This window comes from Sclerotinia sclerotiorum, genomic scaffold (genome assembly GCF_000146945.2).
Source record: "Sclerotinia sclerotiorum 1980 UF-70 scaffold_11 genomic scaffold, whole genome shotgun sequence".
In the NCBI taxonomy this organism is placed as follows: domain Eukaryota; kingdom Fungi; phylum Ascomycota; class Leotiomycetes; order Helotiales; family Sclerotiniaceae; genus Sclerotinia; species Sclerotinia sclerotiorum.
Window position 1 is genome coordinate 1005169 of NW_001820825.1, and position 19233 is coordinate 1024401.

General features: G+C 44.5%; 7 protein-coding genes across 7 annotated transcripts; 3 read left to right on the forward strand and 4 right to left on the reverse strand.

Moving 5' to 3' along the window:
* Window positions 1–254: 254 nt before the first annotated feature.
* SS1G_08508 (hypothetical protein) lies at window positions 255–1371 on the reverse strand (the record flags this gene model as incomplete). Its single annotated transcript, XM_001590718.1, has 2 exons — window positions 255–917; window positions 982–1371. 2 exons carry the CDS (start codon window positions 1369–1371, stop codon window positions 255–257), a joined length of 1053 nt encoding a protein of 350 aa, XP_001590768.1.
* A 698-nt stretch (window positions 1372–2069) lies between these two features.
* Window positions 2070–3270, forward strand: SS1G_08509 (hypothetical protein; the record flags this gene model as incomplete). The annotated part of the gene is made up of 4 exons (XM_001590719.1): window positions 2070–2079; window positions 2136–2382; window positions 2439–2521; window positions 2825–3270. The coding sequence occupies 4 exons, from the start codon at window positions 2070–2072 to the stop codon at window positions 3268–3270; spliced, it is 786 nt and encodes a 261-aa protein (XP_001590769.1).
* Window positions 3271–3740: 470 nt separating this feature from the next.
* SS1G_08510 (predicted protein) lies at window positions 3741–7116 on the reverse strand (the record flags this gene model as incomplete). The annotated part of the gene is made up of 2 exons (XM_001590720.1): window positions 3741–5926; window positions 5979–7116. The coding sequence occupies 2 exons, from the start codon at window positions 7114–7116 to the stop codon at window positions 3741–3743; spliced, it is 3324 nt and encodes a 1107-aa protein (XP_001590770.1).
* Window positions 7117–7739: 623 nt separating this feature from the next.
* SS1G_08511 (hypothetical protein) lies at window positions 7740–9158 on the reverse strand (the record flags this gene model as incomplete). The annotated part of the gene is made up of 3 exons (XM_001590721.1): window positions 7740–7773; window positions 7829–9035; window positions 9095–9158. 3 exons carry the CDS (start codon window positions 9156–9158, stop codon window positions 7740–7742), a joined length of 1305 nt encoding a protein of 434 aa, XP_001590771.1.
* A 1729-nt stretch (window positions 9159–10887) lies between these two features.
* Window positions 10888–12202, forward strand: SS1G_08512 (hypothetical protein; the record flags this gene model as incomplete). The annotated part of the gene is made up of 4 exons (XM_001590722.1): window positions 10888–10981; window positions 11585–11910; window positions 11971–12019; window positions 12072–12202. The coding sequence occupies 4 exons, from the start codon at window positions 10888–10890 to the stop codon at window positions 12200–12202; spliced, it is 600 nt and encodes a 199-aa protein (XP_001590772.1).
* A 942-nt stretch (window positions 12203–13144) lies between these two features.
* Window positions 13145–14323, reverse strand: SS1G_08513 (hypothetical protein; the record flags this gene model as incomplete). The annotated part of the gene is made up of 4 exons (XM_001590723.1): window positions 13145–13563; window positions 13701–13955; window positions 14019–14252; window positions 14308–14323. The coding sequence occupies 4 exons, from the start codon at window positions 14321–14323 to the stop codon at window positions 13145–13147; spliced, it is 924 nt and encodes a 307-aa protein (XP_001590773.1).
* Window positions 14324–15825: 1502 nt separating this feature from the next.
* SS1G_08514 (predicted protein) lies at window positions 15826–18680 on the forward strand (the record flags this gene model as incomplete). Its single annotated transcript, XM_001590724.1, has 3 exons — window positions 15826–15995; window positions 16075–18615; window positions 18668–18680. 3 exons carry the CDS (start codon window positions 15826–15828, stop codon window positions 18678–18680), a joined length of 2724 nt encoding a protein of 907 aa, XP_001590774.1.
* Between the last annotated feature and the right edge of the window lie 553 nt (window positions 18681–19233).

Below are 19233 nucleotides of genomic sequence, written 5' to 3' on the forward strand. Positions count from 1 at the left end.
TGGGAAGAATTGTGTATTCAGGGTTGTGAGGGTAAGTGGAACGATAAGAAAGGCGGAGGAGGAAGCTATCAGAAGGGCGAGGGAGATGATATTAAAGGCTCGCCGAGACCTAGGGGAACAAAGCGAATCTACACTGGAGAAGATGTTTAGCACAAACAAGGGGACCACGGCAGAATCTACGAAAGATGTAATGATGGTGGATGCGGTGGATAGTGATGAAGATGAAGAATTAAGCGATGGAAATGGATGAGGTATCATTGATTTGTTCTAACAACTTTTACTCCCGAATCGAACGGTGCCCGAGCCATCTCCTCGAGATCGTCATCATCTTCTGCGGCTCTCGAATTCTCATCCTCTTCTTGGATCTTGGATTCTTCCTCAAACTGCTTCCTATCCATCTCACGATATGCCTCATCGTACTCTTCCTTGCGATCGATCCATCGCTCCTGAACATCTTTTATATCCATCGTTGTGGTACCTTCTCTCATAGCCACCTGCCAGACTGAATCGTTTGCTCCCTCCGCGCCACCAAAAGCATATCCCCCGGCACGATCTATGACTTGCAGTAGATGCATCATACTCCTTTTATCCTCCACCGCCAACGTCTCGAATCCCACCAACCCGAAATCCTCAACAAGCTGAATGATAGCTTTATTCAGACCTTCGAACTTTGAGCCTTGCATTACAGATGATTCTTCTTGAAGACTAGGGAGTAAATATGACAGATCTTGGACTTCAGTATAAAAATCTAAGTTGAAAGGAAGTGGTGGATACGAAGCCAGCTTGTCCATTTTTGTCAAGACATTCAGATGCGGTAAATCCATTTGTAGCATTGCTCGCAGTGAGAGGATAAGGTTCGAGATGTATAATGAAGGCAAAGTCAAGCAATAGGAATCGGAAAGATGAAGAACTACGAGCTGCACAAATGTCAGCATATTGACTCCCTAAAGTAGCCATCCAATCGCAAACTGAATAACATACTCTATATCCTAATTTCTGTAACCTAAAAAATATATTTCGTAAAGACGAATGATGTGTGTAAAGCTCGACCTGGCCTGGACAATCAAAAAGTACATAATCCTCGCCCAGCTCCGACAACCCTTCTTCCAACCACTCGATGTTCTGTTCTAATTCCTCAAGAGCATAGAGTACGCCACCATTGGGCCCTAGTGAATCTTCTTCCATAATCTCTTCAAGCTTTATAAGATTGCGCACGTCGATGGCGCAAGGATAGCTCGTATGGTCATTCGCAGGGTCGAGATTCACAATAGAACATTTTCGTCCAATGGCAGACATGAATTGTTGCATACCATTACAGTAGGTAGATTTCCCAGCACCAGGAGAGCCGAGGACGAGCTGTGCGAAAGGCATATTGTGCTTTATGTGAGTAAGATGGCGGTTCTAATTTGCGATGATCGTAGGATGATAATGAGGGGCGACTCGTGGGTGAGAGGTGTGAGTAGGAATCCGAATCTTTCCCTTATTGCACTAAATAGCGATGATACAACCCTTCAATAATCCTTCCTGTATATGAAATATCCAAAGGCTGCCGTAAATTTCATAGATATGAGGTCGAAGCAGTGCGAAACTTGCGAGATTGTAGCCCACCACCAATTTAGCTTACCTACCCTCAGAACTTCCAAAGGTTTTGTTGCACGTCTGTCGACACCTTCAACTTTGAGGTTTTTGGAAAATGTAGTAACTCTATCGTAGATTTGGAAAGCCTAGAGTTTCACGATCTTAAAAAAACTGTTTTGGGAATATTGGAAGAATGGTTGTTGAGTTTGGAGAGGGGCACTTTTGGCAAAAGTTGAAAGGCTTAATGCAAGGCTGATAAACATTACTGGCGGTGAACAGGGCAGAATTGTCGCACTAAACCTCATACAGAAGTCGAGATCAATCTAAATATTTCACAAGGACCAGACCACTATCGTCGCAAAGTGCGCAATTACTGAATCCTTATCATTGACAAGACACTCTTTTGAAAAGCTCATAGCTCTAAAATCTTGGATCTTGCGCGCATAGAAATTTCCGCATTATCTTTACTATCATTCGAAGCCCATACAATCATGGCGCCAGGTAACCAAGCCCTGCATTCTCCAAGCTCACGCAAGGGTACTAATATATCTTTCTAGCAGTTCAATTCGAGCTCTCAGAGCCTCCTACCGATGCTGTTTCTTCTCTACAATTTTCGCCTTATACCCCAACCAAATTACTGGTATCCTCTTGGGATAAAAAGGTCTATCTATACAACACAGAAAGTGTTTCCGAAGGGGGAAAGCTCGTTAGAACTTATGAGCATCGCGCGCCGGTTTTAGATGTTTGTTTCGGAGGTGATGAGAATGAAGCATTTACAGCTGGAATGGATTGGCAGGTGAAACGGTGCGTTTGCCCATCTGTGTACGTTCAATTTGGATTGGCATGCTAATGTGTCGCAGGATTAATTTGGAAAGCGGAGAACAGACAGTGCTGAGTACGCATGAGGCGCCGGTGAAGTCAGTGGTTTATAGTAAAGAGCATTGTAGGTTTCAGCATTGTCGTTCGCGTCAATTGTTACAGAGTATTAATCTCATCTAGCTCTCCTCATCTCCGCGTCCTGGGATCAAACCCTCCACATCCATAACCTTTCCGACCCATCGCAGTCCCCAACGACAATCCCCCTCCCATCCAAACCGCACTCCCTTTCTCTCACTCCCACAAAACTAGTAGTCGCCATGTCATCCCGCCTCCCTATACATCTATTCCCTCCCGTGCTCCACCGACCCCTCCCAAAAACCCTGGCAACAACGCGAATCCTCCCTTAAATTCATGACCCGCGCTGTAGCTTGCATGCCTAACGATGACGGATATGCCTCCTCCTCTATCGAAGGCCGTGTCGCGGTGGAATGGTTTGATCCCTCACCCGATTCTCAAGCCCGCAAATACGCTTTCAAATGTCATCGTCAACCCGATGCAGCGGGCGATGGCACCGATATTGTATATCCGGTCAATGCGCTAGCATTCCACCCCACTCACGGTACATTTGCATCTGGAGGCGGCGATGGAGTGGTTGCACTGTGGGACGCCGTGGCGAAAAGGAGAATTAGGCAGTACCAAAAATACCCAGCAAGTGTTGCTGCTCTCTCATTCTCAAGTGATGGGAGATATTTAGCCGTGGGCGTATGTCCAGGATTCGAGAATGGACAAGAAGATTACACCGGAGAAGGGTTAACTAAAGTGTATATAAGGGAGCTTGGCGAGAATGAGGCGAAGGGAAAGGGTGCAAAATAATTTATAGATTACATGATGAAATTGCTAGTGCAGAAACGATATTGTAGTGTACATATCTGCCCAATTTGTCCAATTAGCAAGGCGTTTTGGTACAGGAAATGAATGAAATTTCCTTATAACAACTGATCTAGAGCAAAATCATTATCTAGGTGGCAAAAAGTGATGAAAAGTTGAAATACGACCATCAATGGTGAATGTGCCCGTCGAGCTCGGGGAATACCATGAACGGAATAATAATTTACTATGAATATCAGCTCTTCGGCTCTTCGATTATTGCTACTAAATGTCTCTCATTACTTTCTACCATTGCTAATAGCTTAAATCTCCAGAAATTGTTTCTCCAGTATGGCGAATTACATTCCATTTGCAGCCCAACTGTCAAAAGCGGTACATCCATCCCCCATTTATCGGGCAACGCATCAAATAGCAAGAACGTTAAAGCGTATGCTGTATTTGTTTGGCCGAATGATTCATCGCTTGATCCGCAAGGTTGGCTTTTTGAATGGTGGAACAAATGGTAAAGTTTTTGTCCTCTTCCTGGCAGAAACCGGCAAAGTCCCAAAGGCGAAGCTTGCTTGTCTGGTAAGACGGCTCAAACTTTTTACTGATCTGGGCGTGGGTCGATACGACTGTTGTGAGAATTTAGGTGATATCCCTGATGCAGAGAATACACTCGCCGTAGTCTCGGCACCTGGCTGAATCGAGGCAGGAGTTACGATTGCTTGATTATATTCTGGAGAAAAACGAGCTGGAGTCGACTTAGCTCGTGATTTAGGTGTTCCAAAATCTCCCTTCAAAGATTGGGAAGCCCTGTAAAAGTAGCTTTCTTCTGGTATGTCTTCTGGAATAAATGAGAGCTGAGAAAAATGAGGCAAGAAGTTTTGCTGGTTGTCAGGAGGCAGTGCGTCAATCATCGAGTTCTCGAGCTCATTAGACAAATCGGCCACTTGCGATTTGCCAAGCTCAGGAGACATCTCGCGAGCCGCTGCAACAAATTGTGTTTCTGGGACCTCAGGTACCACAACCTGAGTCTCTCCCAGATCAAGGCCAGGCGGAGTGGCGGATCGGCTTGTCGTAAGGGTAAGCGGTCGACTACTGAATGTTCTCCTTCGTCTATGTGTCTGAAGACCAGCTGATCTTCTTCTTTTGACGATTATCGAAATCGGGCTTGGACTGTCCACAATATCTTCTTCTGTCTCATTAACCACGCAGCTCGGCTTCGGTCTACGTGGTCTCCAGGTATCAGCTTCTGATATTGATATTGCATATGCGGTATTCTGCCAACTCATGGCAACAGATAGCTGCGATGGCTCAACGTCGTCAATCTCTTCAATCGCGCCAGCTTCTGTTCTTTGAGATTCTTCCAGCAGCAAATCTTCAAATGGAGAGCTCTCCTTATGCTGGTTTGATCCCCCCAACAACGAGACTGTGGTAATTTCTACCTCACTCCTCAACTGCTTGTAGCCCTCTTTGCTGATAGGCTCGCCTGCTCCACTTGGGTTTTCAGTGGAGACTCTACCCTCATCAATTTGTTTGTTCATTTCTTCTTCCAATACCGCCTGTACAGTAGAGTATTCTCCCTTCTCGTTCTCCTCACCCTCCTCATCCTCACCCTCTTTATCCATGTCTTCACCACTACTCTCACTAGCCTCACTTAGTTCTTCTGCAACTGAAATACTAGTAGCGTCACTTTGGCTGTCTGTGTCCTCTGCCGAAGTCGTTTGAGCATCAGAATCTCCTTCCATCTGCTGTCCTTCATTCAACTCTTCACTGCTACTATCACTGGTATCGTCGCTTTCTTCGGGGTCGTCGTCATCACTTGAGATGCTCACGACGCTGCGCTCAGATTCATGCCAAGATCGCCCATCCTCCTCACACTCTCCACGGTGACAACTCTCTGAAAACTTCATTTCCATATCTCGCCGGACCAAGGAATTAGAAGAGTGCATTCTCGCACGCTGATTAACATCGAGCCTCTCATCGAATGTGACTTCTCGACATACTTCCCGATGCAGTCTCAACGGCGATTTGTTCTCTACATTTGGGATGATTCCATCACCAGGGACATATCCATTCATCGGCCGACCCTTTTGATCGTCGTCATGGTCTTGATGGTCTGGGTTGTCCTGGTTGTCCTGGTTGATTTGTTGAGCATCGCCCATCTCAACCGCTTGAGCCTTAGGCTCAATGAAAACTGGCACATTGACTTTAGCTTGCTTTTGTGGAGGTCTCTTGGGTACTCTCGCTGAAGTTCTTTTTTTAATTTGGTCGTTCGACTCCTCGACTAGCCCGTAGTCCTTCTCGCGAACCAACTGCAGTTGTGCTACCCGAGTAGTCAGTCCCCATATGCCAATGTTGACACGTTTTTGCTTAGAAAACACCATAAATTGACCAGTAGAATCTGCTTCAGATCCTACGAAGCCATCCGAATGGGACGGGCGCATCTCATGGCGACTTTCTGTTCTTGCCTGAGGAGATGTGCTTCCAAGTTTTGGGAACCGAAATTCTCTTGCATCAATCTTTCCAAAGGCTTCGCAGCTCCATCTTTGGAGCGTGCTCAATTCGCGCTTTGTGCGGCCAACAGTGTTTATGACTTGTGGCGCATCTGGGGCGTCTTGTGAGATTGGATCATCTGGTAGTTCTCCCAAAGATTGTACTAGATAACTGATCAGTATTGTATCATGGAATTTGCGAGATTATGAACATACCACTTTCAACGTCATTCTCCTGGGTCAGTTCTTCCACCCTTTCAGATACTAGGTACAGCTCGTCTATCAGGAGCCTTCGAGGAATTTTCTTCTTTTTCTTCTGCTTCTGGCGATTTAGGCGACCAGCTCGAGATTTGGGTTTGATGTCAGCACCATCGGAGTCATCTGGGCCAGGCATAGATATGAATGAATCATTACTATCGCCTAAACCAAGGATCGCCATTTCAAGTTTGTTAAGGTCATCATCACCATCATCACCATCATCACCATCATCACCATCATCACCATCATCACCATCATCACCATCATCACCATCATCACCATCATCATCACCATCATCGTCCTCATTATCCGAGCTCATATTCGCTCTTCGTACCAGCCGTGCAGGTCCAAATGATAGACTAACATAACGTGGTGTAAAATCATTCCTTGCCTGTGAAGTGGATGTGCGAGGAGCCATCCGAATGATCTCTTCAAGGCTTATAGATTCCTGACTGTCACCGGATGTTTCACCACTGAGAGTTTCTAATCTTAGTGCCGATGTTTCTACCCTAGCCATGCTACCAGATTCTTGAGAAGAGAAACCCTCGTGCTGACCACTTTTCTCTCCATTGAAGAATGTGCTCAATGTCTTTTCCACCGGATGCGACGTGAAGACTCTAGACTCTTTGCGTTTCCCCCTGCGTAACTGTTTGCGTTTTGCAATTGTTTTCAAGAATCTTTTTGGAAATGTTCCACCTTGTTGCTTTGAGCTCAAAATGTCTTTGTGGCAGGGAGGAGGAATAGAGTCAGTAGATTTCAAAGCACTTCCCTGTACATCATCAGCTCGTATAGCCGCCGATATATTATTTATTCCCTCTCCCGAATCTTCGCAGATTAGCGAAACAGGCGGGTGAACAATCGGAGATGGAATTGAAGCCGTAGCTACTTCATCACTAGCAGTGACGATTTCACTTTTGGAAGTGCGAACATCAGGAGTTTTTAGCGCTTGAAGGCGTCTTCTCGAAGGATTAAATCTATTCATTTCAGGAGTTGTTTGTAACACTCGTTCCAATTGAGCAGTAGTCATACCTCCTGCAAAAGGTGAAGTGATGGGTTTTCGCAATTCGCTGCTCGTAGGCGTATCTAGTTGCACCATCGTGATATTTTAGACTTGTAAAAGAATTTCCGACAATCATGCCTCATTGCAGGTTTGAATTGAGAACAATGATAACTTTGATCATATTCTTTGGTAATAGAAGGTATTGATGATTGTAGGAAAAAGAAACGGTTTAAAGTAAGAGATTTTATTTGGGAGGAGAGAATTGAAAAGATATCGATGACATAGCACGAATCTAAGTATATTGGGAAGGCACGTTGCCACTGATTGTTGGTACCTCGCGAATCGTCCCTTCCATTTTCACCAAATGAGAAGGAACGTGCTAGCACCCAGCCCAACATCAATTGATCTCGACCCAGCTTTATATGTCCCGTAAATAGATAATTCGTGGTCAAATTAATTTGATTTGCCTATCTGAACACTATGATTGTGCGAAGAAGAACGACACCGCGCTTTCCTCAAAATCGTGGTGGCTTTTAGTGCTGTATGTAGTATCTACTTCGAAAAAATATTCTTTTCACTGCGTAGTATATCCAGCAAGTCCACCGGTCTTCAAGGTCATCCGAAAAGCCATTCTCCCTGTCATGAACGCCCCTGGACTAATAAACAGTAGATGAAATAGAAAACATAACAATATACAACCCATGTCCAGCGTGATCACTTTAAAAAGCGCCAAACACATATGGAATTATTGCACTGCGATTTTTTATCAGTACTGTATCCGAAGAAAAGCAAAATTAATAAAACTTACCCAATTGCCAAAGTAGCACTCAATCCAATCAATGCCCGAGTCTTCACCCTCTCCTTTCTCAAATCGGCCGCTACCTTGACCTTCTTAGCTGGAGCTTGTGAAGGCTCTTCTTCGTCATCCACGTCTGCCTCAAACTCTTCGGCTTTTCTCTTCACTTGCTTCGAGCGACTGGGTATAGCTGCGTCATGCTTGACGGCAGCATCCACCATTTCTTTCGCCTTGGCAATCATAGCTTCAGTATCCTCCGGGAGGGAGAGATCTGGTGAACCAGCTGGCATCTCCACCTGAACATGAGTGTGGGTCGTCTCAACATCACCGTTAACCTCAACATCAGTGTCAACTTTGACTGTGACCTTTGGCTCCGAGACTTCGCTTGATTCTTCCTTCTCTGACTCTTTCACAGGCTCAGAAGCTGTGGATTCTGCGGATTCCGCGGGTTCTGTCGTCTCTACCTTCTGCTTCTCGGCCTCAACAACTCCGTTTTCCTCAACTTGTTCGAGTACATTGTTGGCGGTCTCGGTAGGCTCCAAACTTGCTAGCCTAGCGCTTGGTTTGCGTGCTCTTGCAATCTTACGAGGAGATGTAGATGCATATTTGCTGGGTGATGCGGATCGACGAGGACGGCCACTTTTTGTAGTCGGTGCGGTAAGGGTCTCGGGAGGGGCGATTTGAGGTGCCTCTTCTAATAGTAGCCTTGGTGCGGGAATTGGAGCGAGATCTTTAAAGTCAAACTTTGGAGGTGGGACAATTGATTTAGTTGTCTGGTCTTTAGTTGGGTTAACTTCAATGGGCGCGTTGTCAAGGAGAGCTTTGATCCAGGGCAGGATTTGGTATTCTTCTGCAAGCTCGAGCGCATGGTGAGGTGGGATCCAAACGTTCCCTGCGGTCTCATCTACAGAGGTTGTTGGCAGGCTCTTAATATAACGACGCTCCATTTCCTCTTCCGCGGCCTCCGCGTATGGGAATGTGGCTTTAAACATTCCGGTCGCGCTGATATAGCCATCACTGCTACGGCGCATAAGAAAGTACGAGGCGGGCGAAGGCTTAAAGATACCACTGTGAATTCCTTTAGGCAACGGAGCACGCAAATGCGCGTAGTCGAAAGTGCCCAAGTTCTTTGGCCGCGTAGAGTTCGAAGTATTGAGTTGACCTGTCTTTACAGCAAGATCCGTCTGACCCAATCTTCTTCTAGCAACCAAAGTTTCATCTGCGACGGTTGTTAGTTTTGGTCCTCAAACCATCAACGCGACTGGCGCATCATCTTACAAGATGGGATTTCTGAGGTCATCAAAGGATTGACCTTTGGGGGTAAGTGTCGCGAAGCAGGCATCGCGATAGTAACGGACTTGACGATAACCGGCTCAATAGTAACTGGCTCGAGAGGATGGCGATATGGGAGTATCGAATAGACTATTAGATTGGATAAATCCAAAAGTGATAAATACTTCGTGAAGAAGATTTCGTATAAACTGTAACTCTGTTTCGTGGTAACGCGATTAGCAAACATTTCGTTGATCTTTGATTGGGATTAAAGAGAAAATAGGAACAGGATTCCTACATGAAAAACACTTGACACGATTGATACCTTCTTGATGTAGATGTTGCGCGTTGGCTGAAGGAAGGAGTGTACAGTCGTAGTAGTATGTGAAGAAGCTTTGGTCTATTCGCGACGGGACACGGAAGAAAGGTTATCGAAAGAGACCGATTGTATAGTTACCCGCGAAAATAACTGTAACAGTGCCGATACAAGATGCGCACGCCAAAATCAAAATCGATTAACCCCAGATTAACAAATTCAACAACGCAAAGGAAGCAATGCAAGATGATGAAGTATGATTGTGAATGCAGGTGTGAATTATCACCAAGGATTATTGGAGTGGGAATGGAGGTGTACAAGTAGAAAGTACACAGTGTGGGAAAAAGTGGAAGATTGTGCGATCCCTGAGGGCTTGACGACTGTAAGAAGTTAAGTTTGTGAGAGCGGTAGCGGTATTGGTCGTCTTTTGGCTACGAGGGTGGGATTTGGCTGGGCTGGCTGGGGTGAGAGTGCATTACTTGAGAGCCGGAGCTATCATCCTTTCTTCCATATGCGAGCTTCTAGATGATATGATATAAAGTCACATTTGTAGATGATCACACACACACCGAACTGCATGGTGAGCTGGACAGAATTACCCTATTGAAGTTTTGAGGATGAATAAAGTTTCCGATTTATTATTTATTAATAAGTACTAGGTATTCTTTTACTAGGAGACGATGCTCGATTGATTTAAATTCATCGGTTGATTTTAATTTTCTACTTTTCATACATCGTGTTCCTACTGTTGGTGTGTATTGATGTCGGTCAATACCTATTTGAGCTTGACCTTCAAACTCATAGGTTAGGTAGCTACTAATACCTACCTAGTAGCTTGAAATCCAAAGCTCTCTCAAAAATCCAACTCACTAAGGAAGAGGCTGTCTGCTGGCTTGGAACTTGGGTGAAGTTAATAAAGGAGACACTTACCGACCGGTATTATTACCTACTGGGCGAAAAAGGAAACGAAAGGAAGGGCTTTCCTGGAGTCAATGCGCCAAAGTACGTACTGTAGGTAAATTGCGGGGATGCCCCTTTTATGAAGAGTATGAGTATATCACGTGGTGTGATATTTCGTTGTTTATCTGGAAGCGTTCACTAATTTCCAATGTTCCAAATCCAAATACAATTCTAACATTTCTTTGAAGACGCCTATTCAATTTGATTGATCTTCCTTTAACGCATTTTCCCTCCTCTAAAGTCCAATAACATCGCAAAACTCGACTGATTCAATTTCGATACTCTCCTTCTCATTGTCACGAGATTCTTGCATATTCCGCAACTTGGTAAGGATCATAGCTTAAGCCCCACTAAGCTGCATTTCGATTGCCAACACCGTTGCTGTATCAAAGCTGCGGCATCCACAAACTCAACAGCTTTTAAATTTCTGTGTTCGGAATCTATTCTACAGATCTTCCTCTTTACTCACCAATCCTTTCTTGTTACACTTAATACCTTCTAAATCTACCATAACATATCAAACATGGCGGACCAACAAGATAATGACCTCTTGCCAGAGACAACTGATGGTTTCAAGGTGGGGGAGAAGAAGACTCTAGATGAGTATTCCAAGATGGGTATGTTCTAAACCCCTTTCATCCTGTCTTCTTTTGTTGCTTTCCAGCTTCTCCTGTTATCTCTCTTCGGCCGTATTTACTCAGCAGTACTTTTGGAATATTCTTGGCTCAACTTGAGTCAAGAGTCAAGTTCACCCCTCCAGCTGATACCCCGCACTCGAGGCGGTCTGGGGCAAACAATATAGAATGATGACAGGAGATCAAAATTTGGATACATTTTCTATGATATCTAGAGTCTACTTGATCGAAACAACTGAACTATGTACAATAGTTTGTACAAAATTAGTTGTAAATATTTTAGGGTTGTCACACCAACTATGGGGGTTAAGAAACAAGGGTACCTTTTGACACCCATGGGCTTCTTGATTCCGTCAAAGGTTGGCAAGGAGCTTTCTATCTGACTGTGAAAAGCAGAAGATCTGAAGGTGTGAAGTTAGTGCACACATGGAAATGCTGTACTGCTTTATATCTCCTGTTCTCAATAACTCCTGTCTTCTACGTTCGCATACAAGCAAGATCTGATGTACTCTGATCAGTTCATGCCATGAAACTTTATTGTAATTCTGATATAGAATATTTACTGACAGCCTCCCTTCAATGCAGATGCCGAAGACGAATCTCTTCAGCGCTATAAGGAATCCCTTGGGCTCGGTGGTGGTGGGAAGGACCTCAGTGACCCAAATGATCCTCGTGACTGCATCATTCTCACTCTTGAGATGAACTCTGAAGGTCGTCCTCCAGTCAAACTCGAGCTTTCTACACCTGATGCTCTCAATACCTTGAAGGATCATCCTTTCAAGATCAAGGAGGGTTCTAAATTCAACCTTACTGCCACTTTCAAAGTTCAACACAACGTGTTGAGTGGTCTTCAATATGTTCAAGTCATTAAGCGCAAGGGCATCAGGATCGATAAATTACAAGAGATGATTGTAAGAGCCTCTCCACGTCCCGGTGCCTACCCAATGCATCATATGCTAACCAGCCAACAGGGAAGTTATGCACCCAACACTGATAAGAATCCTGTTCACACCAAACGATGTAAGTCCTTTTGACACCTACCTAAAAATCCTATTAGTAACCAAACTCTCAGTCGCCGACGAGGATGCCCCAACCGGAATGATGGCCCGAGGTCACTACACCGCTATTTCCACCTTCATTGATGACGACAAGAAGAAGCATCTTGAATTCGAGTGGTCTTTTGACATCACCAAGGACTGGTAGATCCCCCAGCTACTCCACCTCCGGTCTTCTACCTTTCGCCTCTCATACTGTAATCGCCTCATTTGACACAGATCCATTTTTCATATCACATAGTAACTCATACGACAACTTTGCGACATACCTTTACGCGCTTGCGATTTGGACGGATACATACCTTATGCACGACTTTGCTTTCATGTTATGGCTAGGAGAATAGTCGATCATTTTCTTCCCTACTTGTTTTTTACCCCTGCAAATCGACGTTTTGGACGGAAAAAAAAAGTTATGGACGGATGGTCAAATGAATCACGAACTGAAGATGCCTGGGCATATCATGCAACTAACTGATTTTGGATGGTATGTACGGATGAAATATGGACTTGAGAAAGTATATCTGTGGTCGTTTGAAAGCATCCTTTTCCTGCAGGCGCGCATACATTATTTTTAAATTCAAACAAGACTCATTCACTTTTTCTAAAGTATAGAATTTTCGCATCCCATTGCTCTTCCTATCTCATTTATTTTGGATGGGATGAACAGAATCAAGTTACACAGCTGGTTTTGTGCTTTTGCCTTCATTCATGGGTATCTTCTCCTGTTCCTATGAAATTTGATTTTACAAAAGCACAATCCATAGTTGTAAAATGGCATACATTATATCATGATTACAGCCCAGTTCGTGTAGTGCAGTGTCTTGGCATATAATTAAGAGTAATCATGCAGCGTAGTATCGCGTGACTACTCTTCGCATGGACTTTTTGGCATGAGAACTGGGCGAATTTAAGATAATAACTTGACATTACAGCGAATCGCCATTTCTCAACGTTTCTGCACCAACTCTTCTTCAAAGACTTTTAATAACTCCTTCCATGATCTCGAGTAGTGGCGTTGATTGATGATTCGAGAAGTGGCGTGTCGAAAGAAAAACAGGATGTAGTGTCTATGACCGGCTTTCGAATTGAATCACAGAAAGTAATCTGGCAGCGTACTACCATCAGCCGTCTTGTCCTGCCCTGCTTGCTGCATTTCACCTTTATGCTGATCATTTTCTGGCGCGGCCGCAAATACGTTGAAGAACCTCTCCCCCGTATCACTGACTTCCAGGACACTTGCCATATTCCCGCATCGGTAACAGTAATTGGGAGCGCTCCACACGGTACTTAACCGATCGTCATAGAGGACCTGATAGCCTTCTTGGCAGAGTTGATGGGCGCGTAATATGTGCGACATTTTGTTTACTTCGAGGAATTTTTTCACAACTTGCGCGCCGAATGTGTAACCAGCGCCGCGGGGTGAGAGGGAGAATTCGTCGCGCTCTGGGTCGGGGTCAGACCAAACTAGGTCGGCCATGGGTCCTTCGTGAGGGATCTCGCGGAAACGGTCTATAATTTTTATTTGGTCGATAGAGTGTATCGAAGGAGAGAGACCTGCAGATAAATGTCAGTATGGGCGCAAACTCCCCGAAAAGGGAATCTCTAGCCGCATAGAGCGGACCAGATCAAGCTGGTGTGGACCATACCTCCATGAACACAAAATATCTGATCATTTATGACCACACTCAATGTAAGAAAGTCAAACATATCCGTAAAGTGATGCCATACATTCGCATTCCCATACTTCCTGGAGCACTCCGTATAGAAGCCGTACGACTGAGTGACTCCCCTCGATTCATGATTTCCTCGTATTAAATGAACGCGATGCGGGTATCGTAGTTTAAGACAGACAAGAAGAGAAATCGTTTCGACGCTGAACATGCCTCTATCCACATAGTCACCTATTAAATAGGCCGTATATTAGCACTGCGGAAATATGTGCAAAGTCAGAATGCGGGGCATACCTAGAAACAGGTAATTTGTATCTGGGCAGAAACCCCCAATTTTGAATATCTCTATCAAATCAAAAAATTGACCATGTATATCTCCCACCACAGTGACGGGTGCCAGCACATGAACCACATTACTCTCTTGCATTAATAACTCCTTCGTCTTCGCGCATATTGCTTCGATAACGGATTCGGCGAGGAGGTTTTTCTTGTAGAGACTTTCTATACATCGGTCGAGATCGACAGAAGCTATAGTTATATATAAGTGTGTGCCCTCGTAGCAGCAAGGTCGTTGTAATCTTACATGGCAGACCGGGCATATTGCCAAAGTTTCAGGAGTTTAATCACCTCTGATTTGCGCCACAGAAAACTAATATTGGAGAATGACAGTTGATACAACCTGCGGTTTCTTGCAAAATAGAATTTTGGCGAAGCAACATTGTCGCTTAAGAAAGAATTCTAAGTCATAACCAAATATGAAAAGGTCAGTAGGCAAAAAAAGGGATGTTGTCACTTATCAACAAATATGTGTGGTGAGCAGAAGGCAGTGTCGGCAGTGGGCAGTGTGGGAAGTGGGTGGGTGGTGGGTAGTGGGCAAGGTATGTACTCTGTACAGAGGAGTATGTACTAGGTAGTTGATTATCAAGATTATGCTTGTGTTGGCTTGGACGACTCGCCCAGATAGGTGGATACAGTTTACCGTAAAAATGAATGAACCAGCTGGCATGAAAAGATCACCGTAGCTAGTGGAATAATCGTCTAAACTAGCGTGATCTGAATCCCAGCAGCTAACTGCATAGGAAAATTGACATCTTTTGATCTTTTGGTCTCTCTTACGGATTTTCCTACCAGTACCAGTCCATACAATTACCATCAACAAGCAAAACCAATCCAATCCAAAATCAAAGTCTCTTCATTTCCATTTCCACTCCCATTTCCCTTCCTTCATCTCCCATTCCAATCAATATCCAATATCTGCCCTACTTACCTCATTTAACACTTTCGTAATTATTGCCTTTACTTTACCCATATCAAGTCAGTAATACCTAGTACCTACACCTACACCTACCTACCTACCTACCTACGTCGACCACAACCAACATCAACATCAACATCAACATTTTTCCCTTTCTCTATTTTCAAGAATCAGGAAGAGGGAATTTAATCCACATTCACAATTGCTGATCTCATAACCCTAATTATTGACAAAGTTACTTTTGGAAGTAAACATTCTTCTCTCTTCAAGGCATACACATTCATTCGTTCGTTCATTCTTTTGGTCAGCTCAAGTCAGGTCACATTATAAGGAAAACTTGTCATATTTGATTTTTGCTACACTTCTCCATTATCCATTTCCAATCCCTTCTGCATGTGGATTAGCTGGGAATAGTGACCCTAGCAAGGTACTTACTCCGTACAGTACTTCCTTTTGACTTATTTATTACTGTGGAGTCGGGGGCCTGCATTTTCATCCTTGAGTACGGTCTTTCACGGTATCGTTGCACAACGTCGCTCTCTGAACATTCAATTTCGCGGACAACATAAAATCCCTTTTCTATCCATCATCAAATTCATCGATGCTTTTCGTCATCGCAAGCTCAATCGCAAGGGTCAGGATAACAGGAAAACACTAATAAGCTTATTCGCTTCCCCGATATTGCTATTCGTGTTTCTGTCGCGTCGGAATACTTGTCTATCTATCCAGCAGTGATCCCATCTACTTGGTCCTTTCGACTTAAGCTCAACTCGGCGTCGCGCAATTTGTCCCGCCCAATTCATGACTTGTTAGTAAAATCAGATCCTTTCTTTCGGAGGGTGCATTATGTTGGGAAATTGGTCTCAGAGCGGTCCTCAAGGGCCTCAAAACTACAACAAAAACTACAATGCTCCTATACCTGCGCCGCCTCGTGGGCGTCCCCCAATCTGCTTCACGTGTGGCCAAGAAGGTCATTATGTCAAAGATTGTCCAAAACAAAATCAAAATAGTCAAGTGTAAGTGTTGAGCTCTTCCTATGTCTTCATAAATTTCTTCCTGTATCCTCGTCCTAAGAGTGAGGCTAATGGTAATAAGTGCTATGGCTGCTCCTCAGGCAGCAAATACCAATGGGTATGGGGCAACATCACAAACGAAGCAGTGGGCCAATGTTCAAAATGGCCAGATGGGTTCCAAATATGCTCCCTATCCTGGTTCTGAAAGTGCTCCAATGTCACAATTTACAGACCCTGGTCAAAATTCTCAATTCAATGGGGCGTCTATATCTGCTCCCTATGCAACAAATCTACCTTATCAACAACATCCCAGTCCACATTCATCACAGCAAGAGTTCCAGCAGCAAGGTTTCCAACAACAGAATCACCAACCACAAGGGCGTTCCCATCACGCCTATTCTAATTACCACCAGAATAAGCCGTACGAACAACCTTTCGCCAATGGAGCTGACTATAACCAACAAAATCAACAGCAAAACGGATCTCAAGGCTATCAAGCTCCGTACAATCAATATTCCCAGTCAAATTCACCACAACAATATGGCCCACCAACCCAATCTCAGAGTGGACAGCAATTTCCTTCCTCCTCCGTCCCAACCACACCCTTTCAACATCAAAATAATGGTTACACTCAAGATTACAGTAACCTAGGCCGATCAGCATCTTACCAAAGTCAAGGCACGCCAAGCCAAGGGCAATGGAATGGTTCACCGCCATCAACGACTTCTTTGAATGGATCACAACAACAGCAAGTCCAGGTGCAATCAAGTTCTGGTTTTCATCATGAGTTTAGGAGATCTCAATCACAGCAGTCCCAGCAAAGTGGAAGTCGCATGGGATCTCAACAAGTCCAGCAGGGTGAAAGTCGGTCCGGCTCTCAGCAGCCTCCTATCTCAACCCCAGAAGTGAATAAACGTGGGTTGTACATCCCTCGATCTAAAAATACTCCACACACTGCCCCCAATGAAGTTTCTTCACAACCTGTCGAGACACCGCGAGCTTCTTCAAGAGCTTCAAGCGTGGCTCCTACACCGTATGGTTCGCCTACTTCAAGAAATAATGTATCTGAATGGGATGGACATCCAGCCGATATGAAGGAAGACGGTGATCGGACTGACGAAGAGAAACAGTTCAATTGGGATTACAAAAAGATCTTCATGGCTGCAGGCGAAAAACATGAAACAGTTGCACTTGCGCAACCTTTAGCTAATAGATTTGATATGACCCCTGTCCCTCTTATCGATAAGAAATCAACCATTACAATCTCGAGGTACGCAAGAAGAGAAAACCTGAAGGAGTATACGCAGAGCGCTAGGAAAACACCTCAGTGGCCATACTTACAAGAAGATCCAACTTTCCAGGACTTCAAGACTGAAGATGACCCGATACCTTTCCAAGAACTTGATGCTTGTATGAAATTGAGGCATGGCGATGCATATGTATCTATTGCAGCTCGAAAGGCGACTGCTGCGGTTGTACCACGTACGGGTAAGCGTAAACCCAGCACGTCGGAACAGGATAATGTCAATGATCAATTACAAGCCGATTTTCCAACATTGCAAAACAACAAACGTCAAAAAGTTGACGATCAATTGTCAAAATCTGCGGATGGCCTGCCTAGATTTAGCGATGATAATACAGAAAACGAAGCTCCATCTGTTGCTGAAGCACCCGACGATATCTGGGCTCCTCAGGCGGGCGAGAGCGCCGATCCAACTGAGGCGTTGCTGGCATCTTTAGGTGTTTCTGGTGCTCCGAAGCCGGTTGAGCCTGGACCACCGGTCATGATTCCTATTGAGGAGTTGCAGCAGCCGATCTACAGTCCCCAGCAACCTCCTTATGAGCCACAGCAAACTTCCTACAGTAATCAAGCTCCGTATATTCAGCAACCTCCATATAATCAGCAACCTCCATATAATCAGCAACCACCATTCAATGTTCAGCAGCAAACGCCATACAATCAACAATCACCTTTCAATGCTCAGCAACCTGCTTTCAATCCTCAACAGCCTCCTTATAATGTCCAGCAACCTCCATACAGCCAACAACCTCTCTTCAATACACAGCATCCTCATTTCAATGCTCGGCAACCTCCCTACAACCAACAGTCACCCTTTAATGCCCAACAACCTCCTTTCAACCCTCTGCGGCCTCACTACAATGCTCAACAACCTTATAATTCCCAGCGGCATCCTTTTAATCCTAGCATGGCAAATCAAGCTTTTAGACAAGAACCAGGTTATGCTAACGCTCTTCCTTCATTCTCCGGACCACAAGTCTTTAATCACCAGCACATTCCTCCTCCCCCACCGCCCCCACTGGGAGAGGAGCCTATGTTCGACCCATGGCCAGAGCACAATGTTACAACAACGCCTCCTCCCACTGACCGCGCGGAAAATGATAAGGAAAATGGAAAGAAAGGTGCCGAGGAAAATGTCACGCCGGAATCCCCTTTGAGCCCCACCTCGTTGGAAATACTCGGAAAAATAAATAAAGAGCCTGTAAAGCCACGCAAAATCGTACGAGTAATCAGTGGCAAGAAAGGCAAAGAATCTCAGCGTTTGTCTGAGGAAGCTGTGCCGAAACTTAAAAGGGCTGCGCCAGTGGTCGATGCAGCTTATAGGTAAGGCTTAAACCTTGGCGTTGTCTACATATGCTAATATATAACTTTGCAGTCGCCGTTGGTAGCTGACTTTTTCATTTCCTCCATGGGCATTTATTCGGTCTTGGTCAGGTAAACAGCATATAGTTTGCAAAAGAGTCTTTTGGATCATGCAAGCCTTCAAGTAGTCGGTTATCTATCAAAGCTCTTTTTCTCATTCTCTGTACAAGTAAAAGTCACATGCATACTGAGGCGTTATTCGGGGCTTTTTTTCTCGGGAGTTTAGGCTTGATTTTCAGTTGATGGTTTCCTGTACAGTGTATTAGTCATATCGCATACATCGATACATTTATCACATTGCAGGAGCCAAAAGGATAATTGAATTTAGAAGATTCATTCTAGACGGAGACTCTTCAGTGAGATCCGGTCGTTCTGCCTAGGCTACTTGTTTTTCAAAGCAGACACCAGGCTCAAAGATGTGGAGAATAGGACAATCAGTAGTATCTAATGCCAAGCTACTTGCTGTGGCTAATAGTAATGCCAGAGGGCTTTTTGGTCCCTGGTTCATCATCAAACAATGATCTTTTAATTCCACATTCATTGATATTACTCTAATGTTGTTGTGACTAAATATTTTCA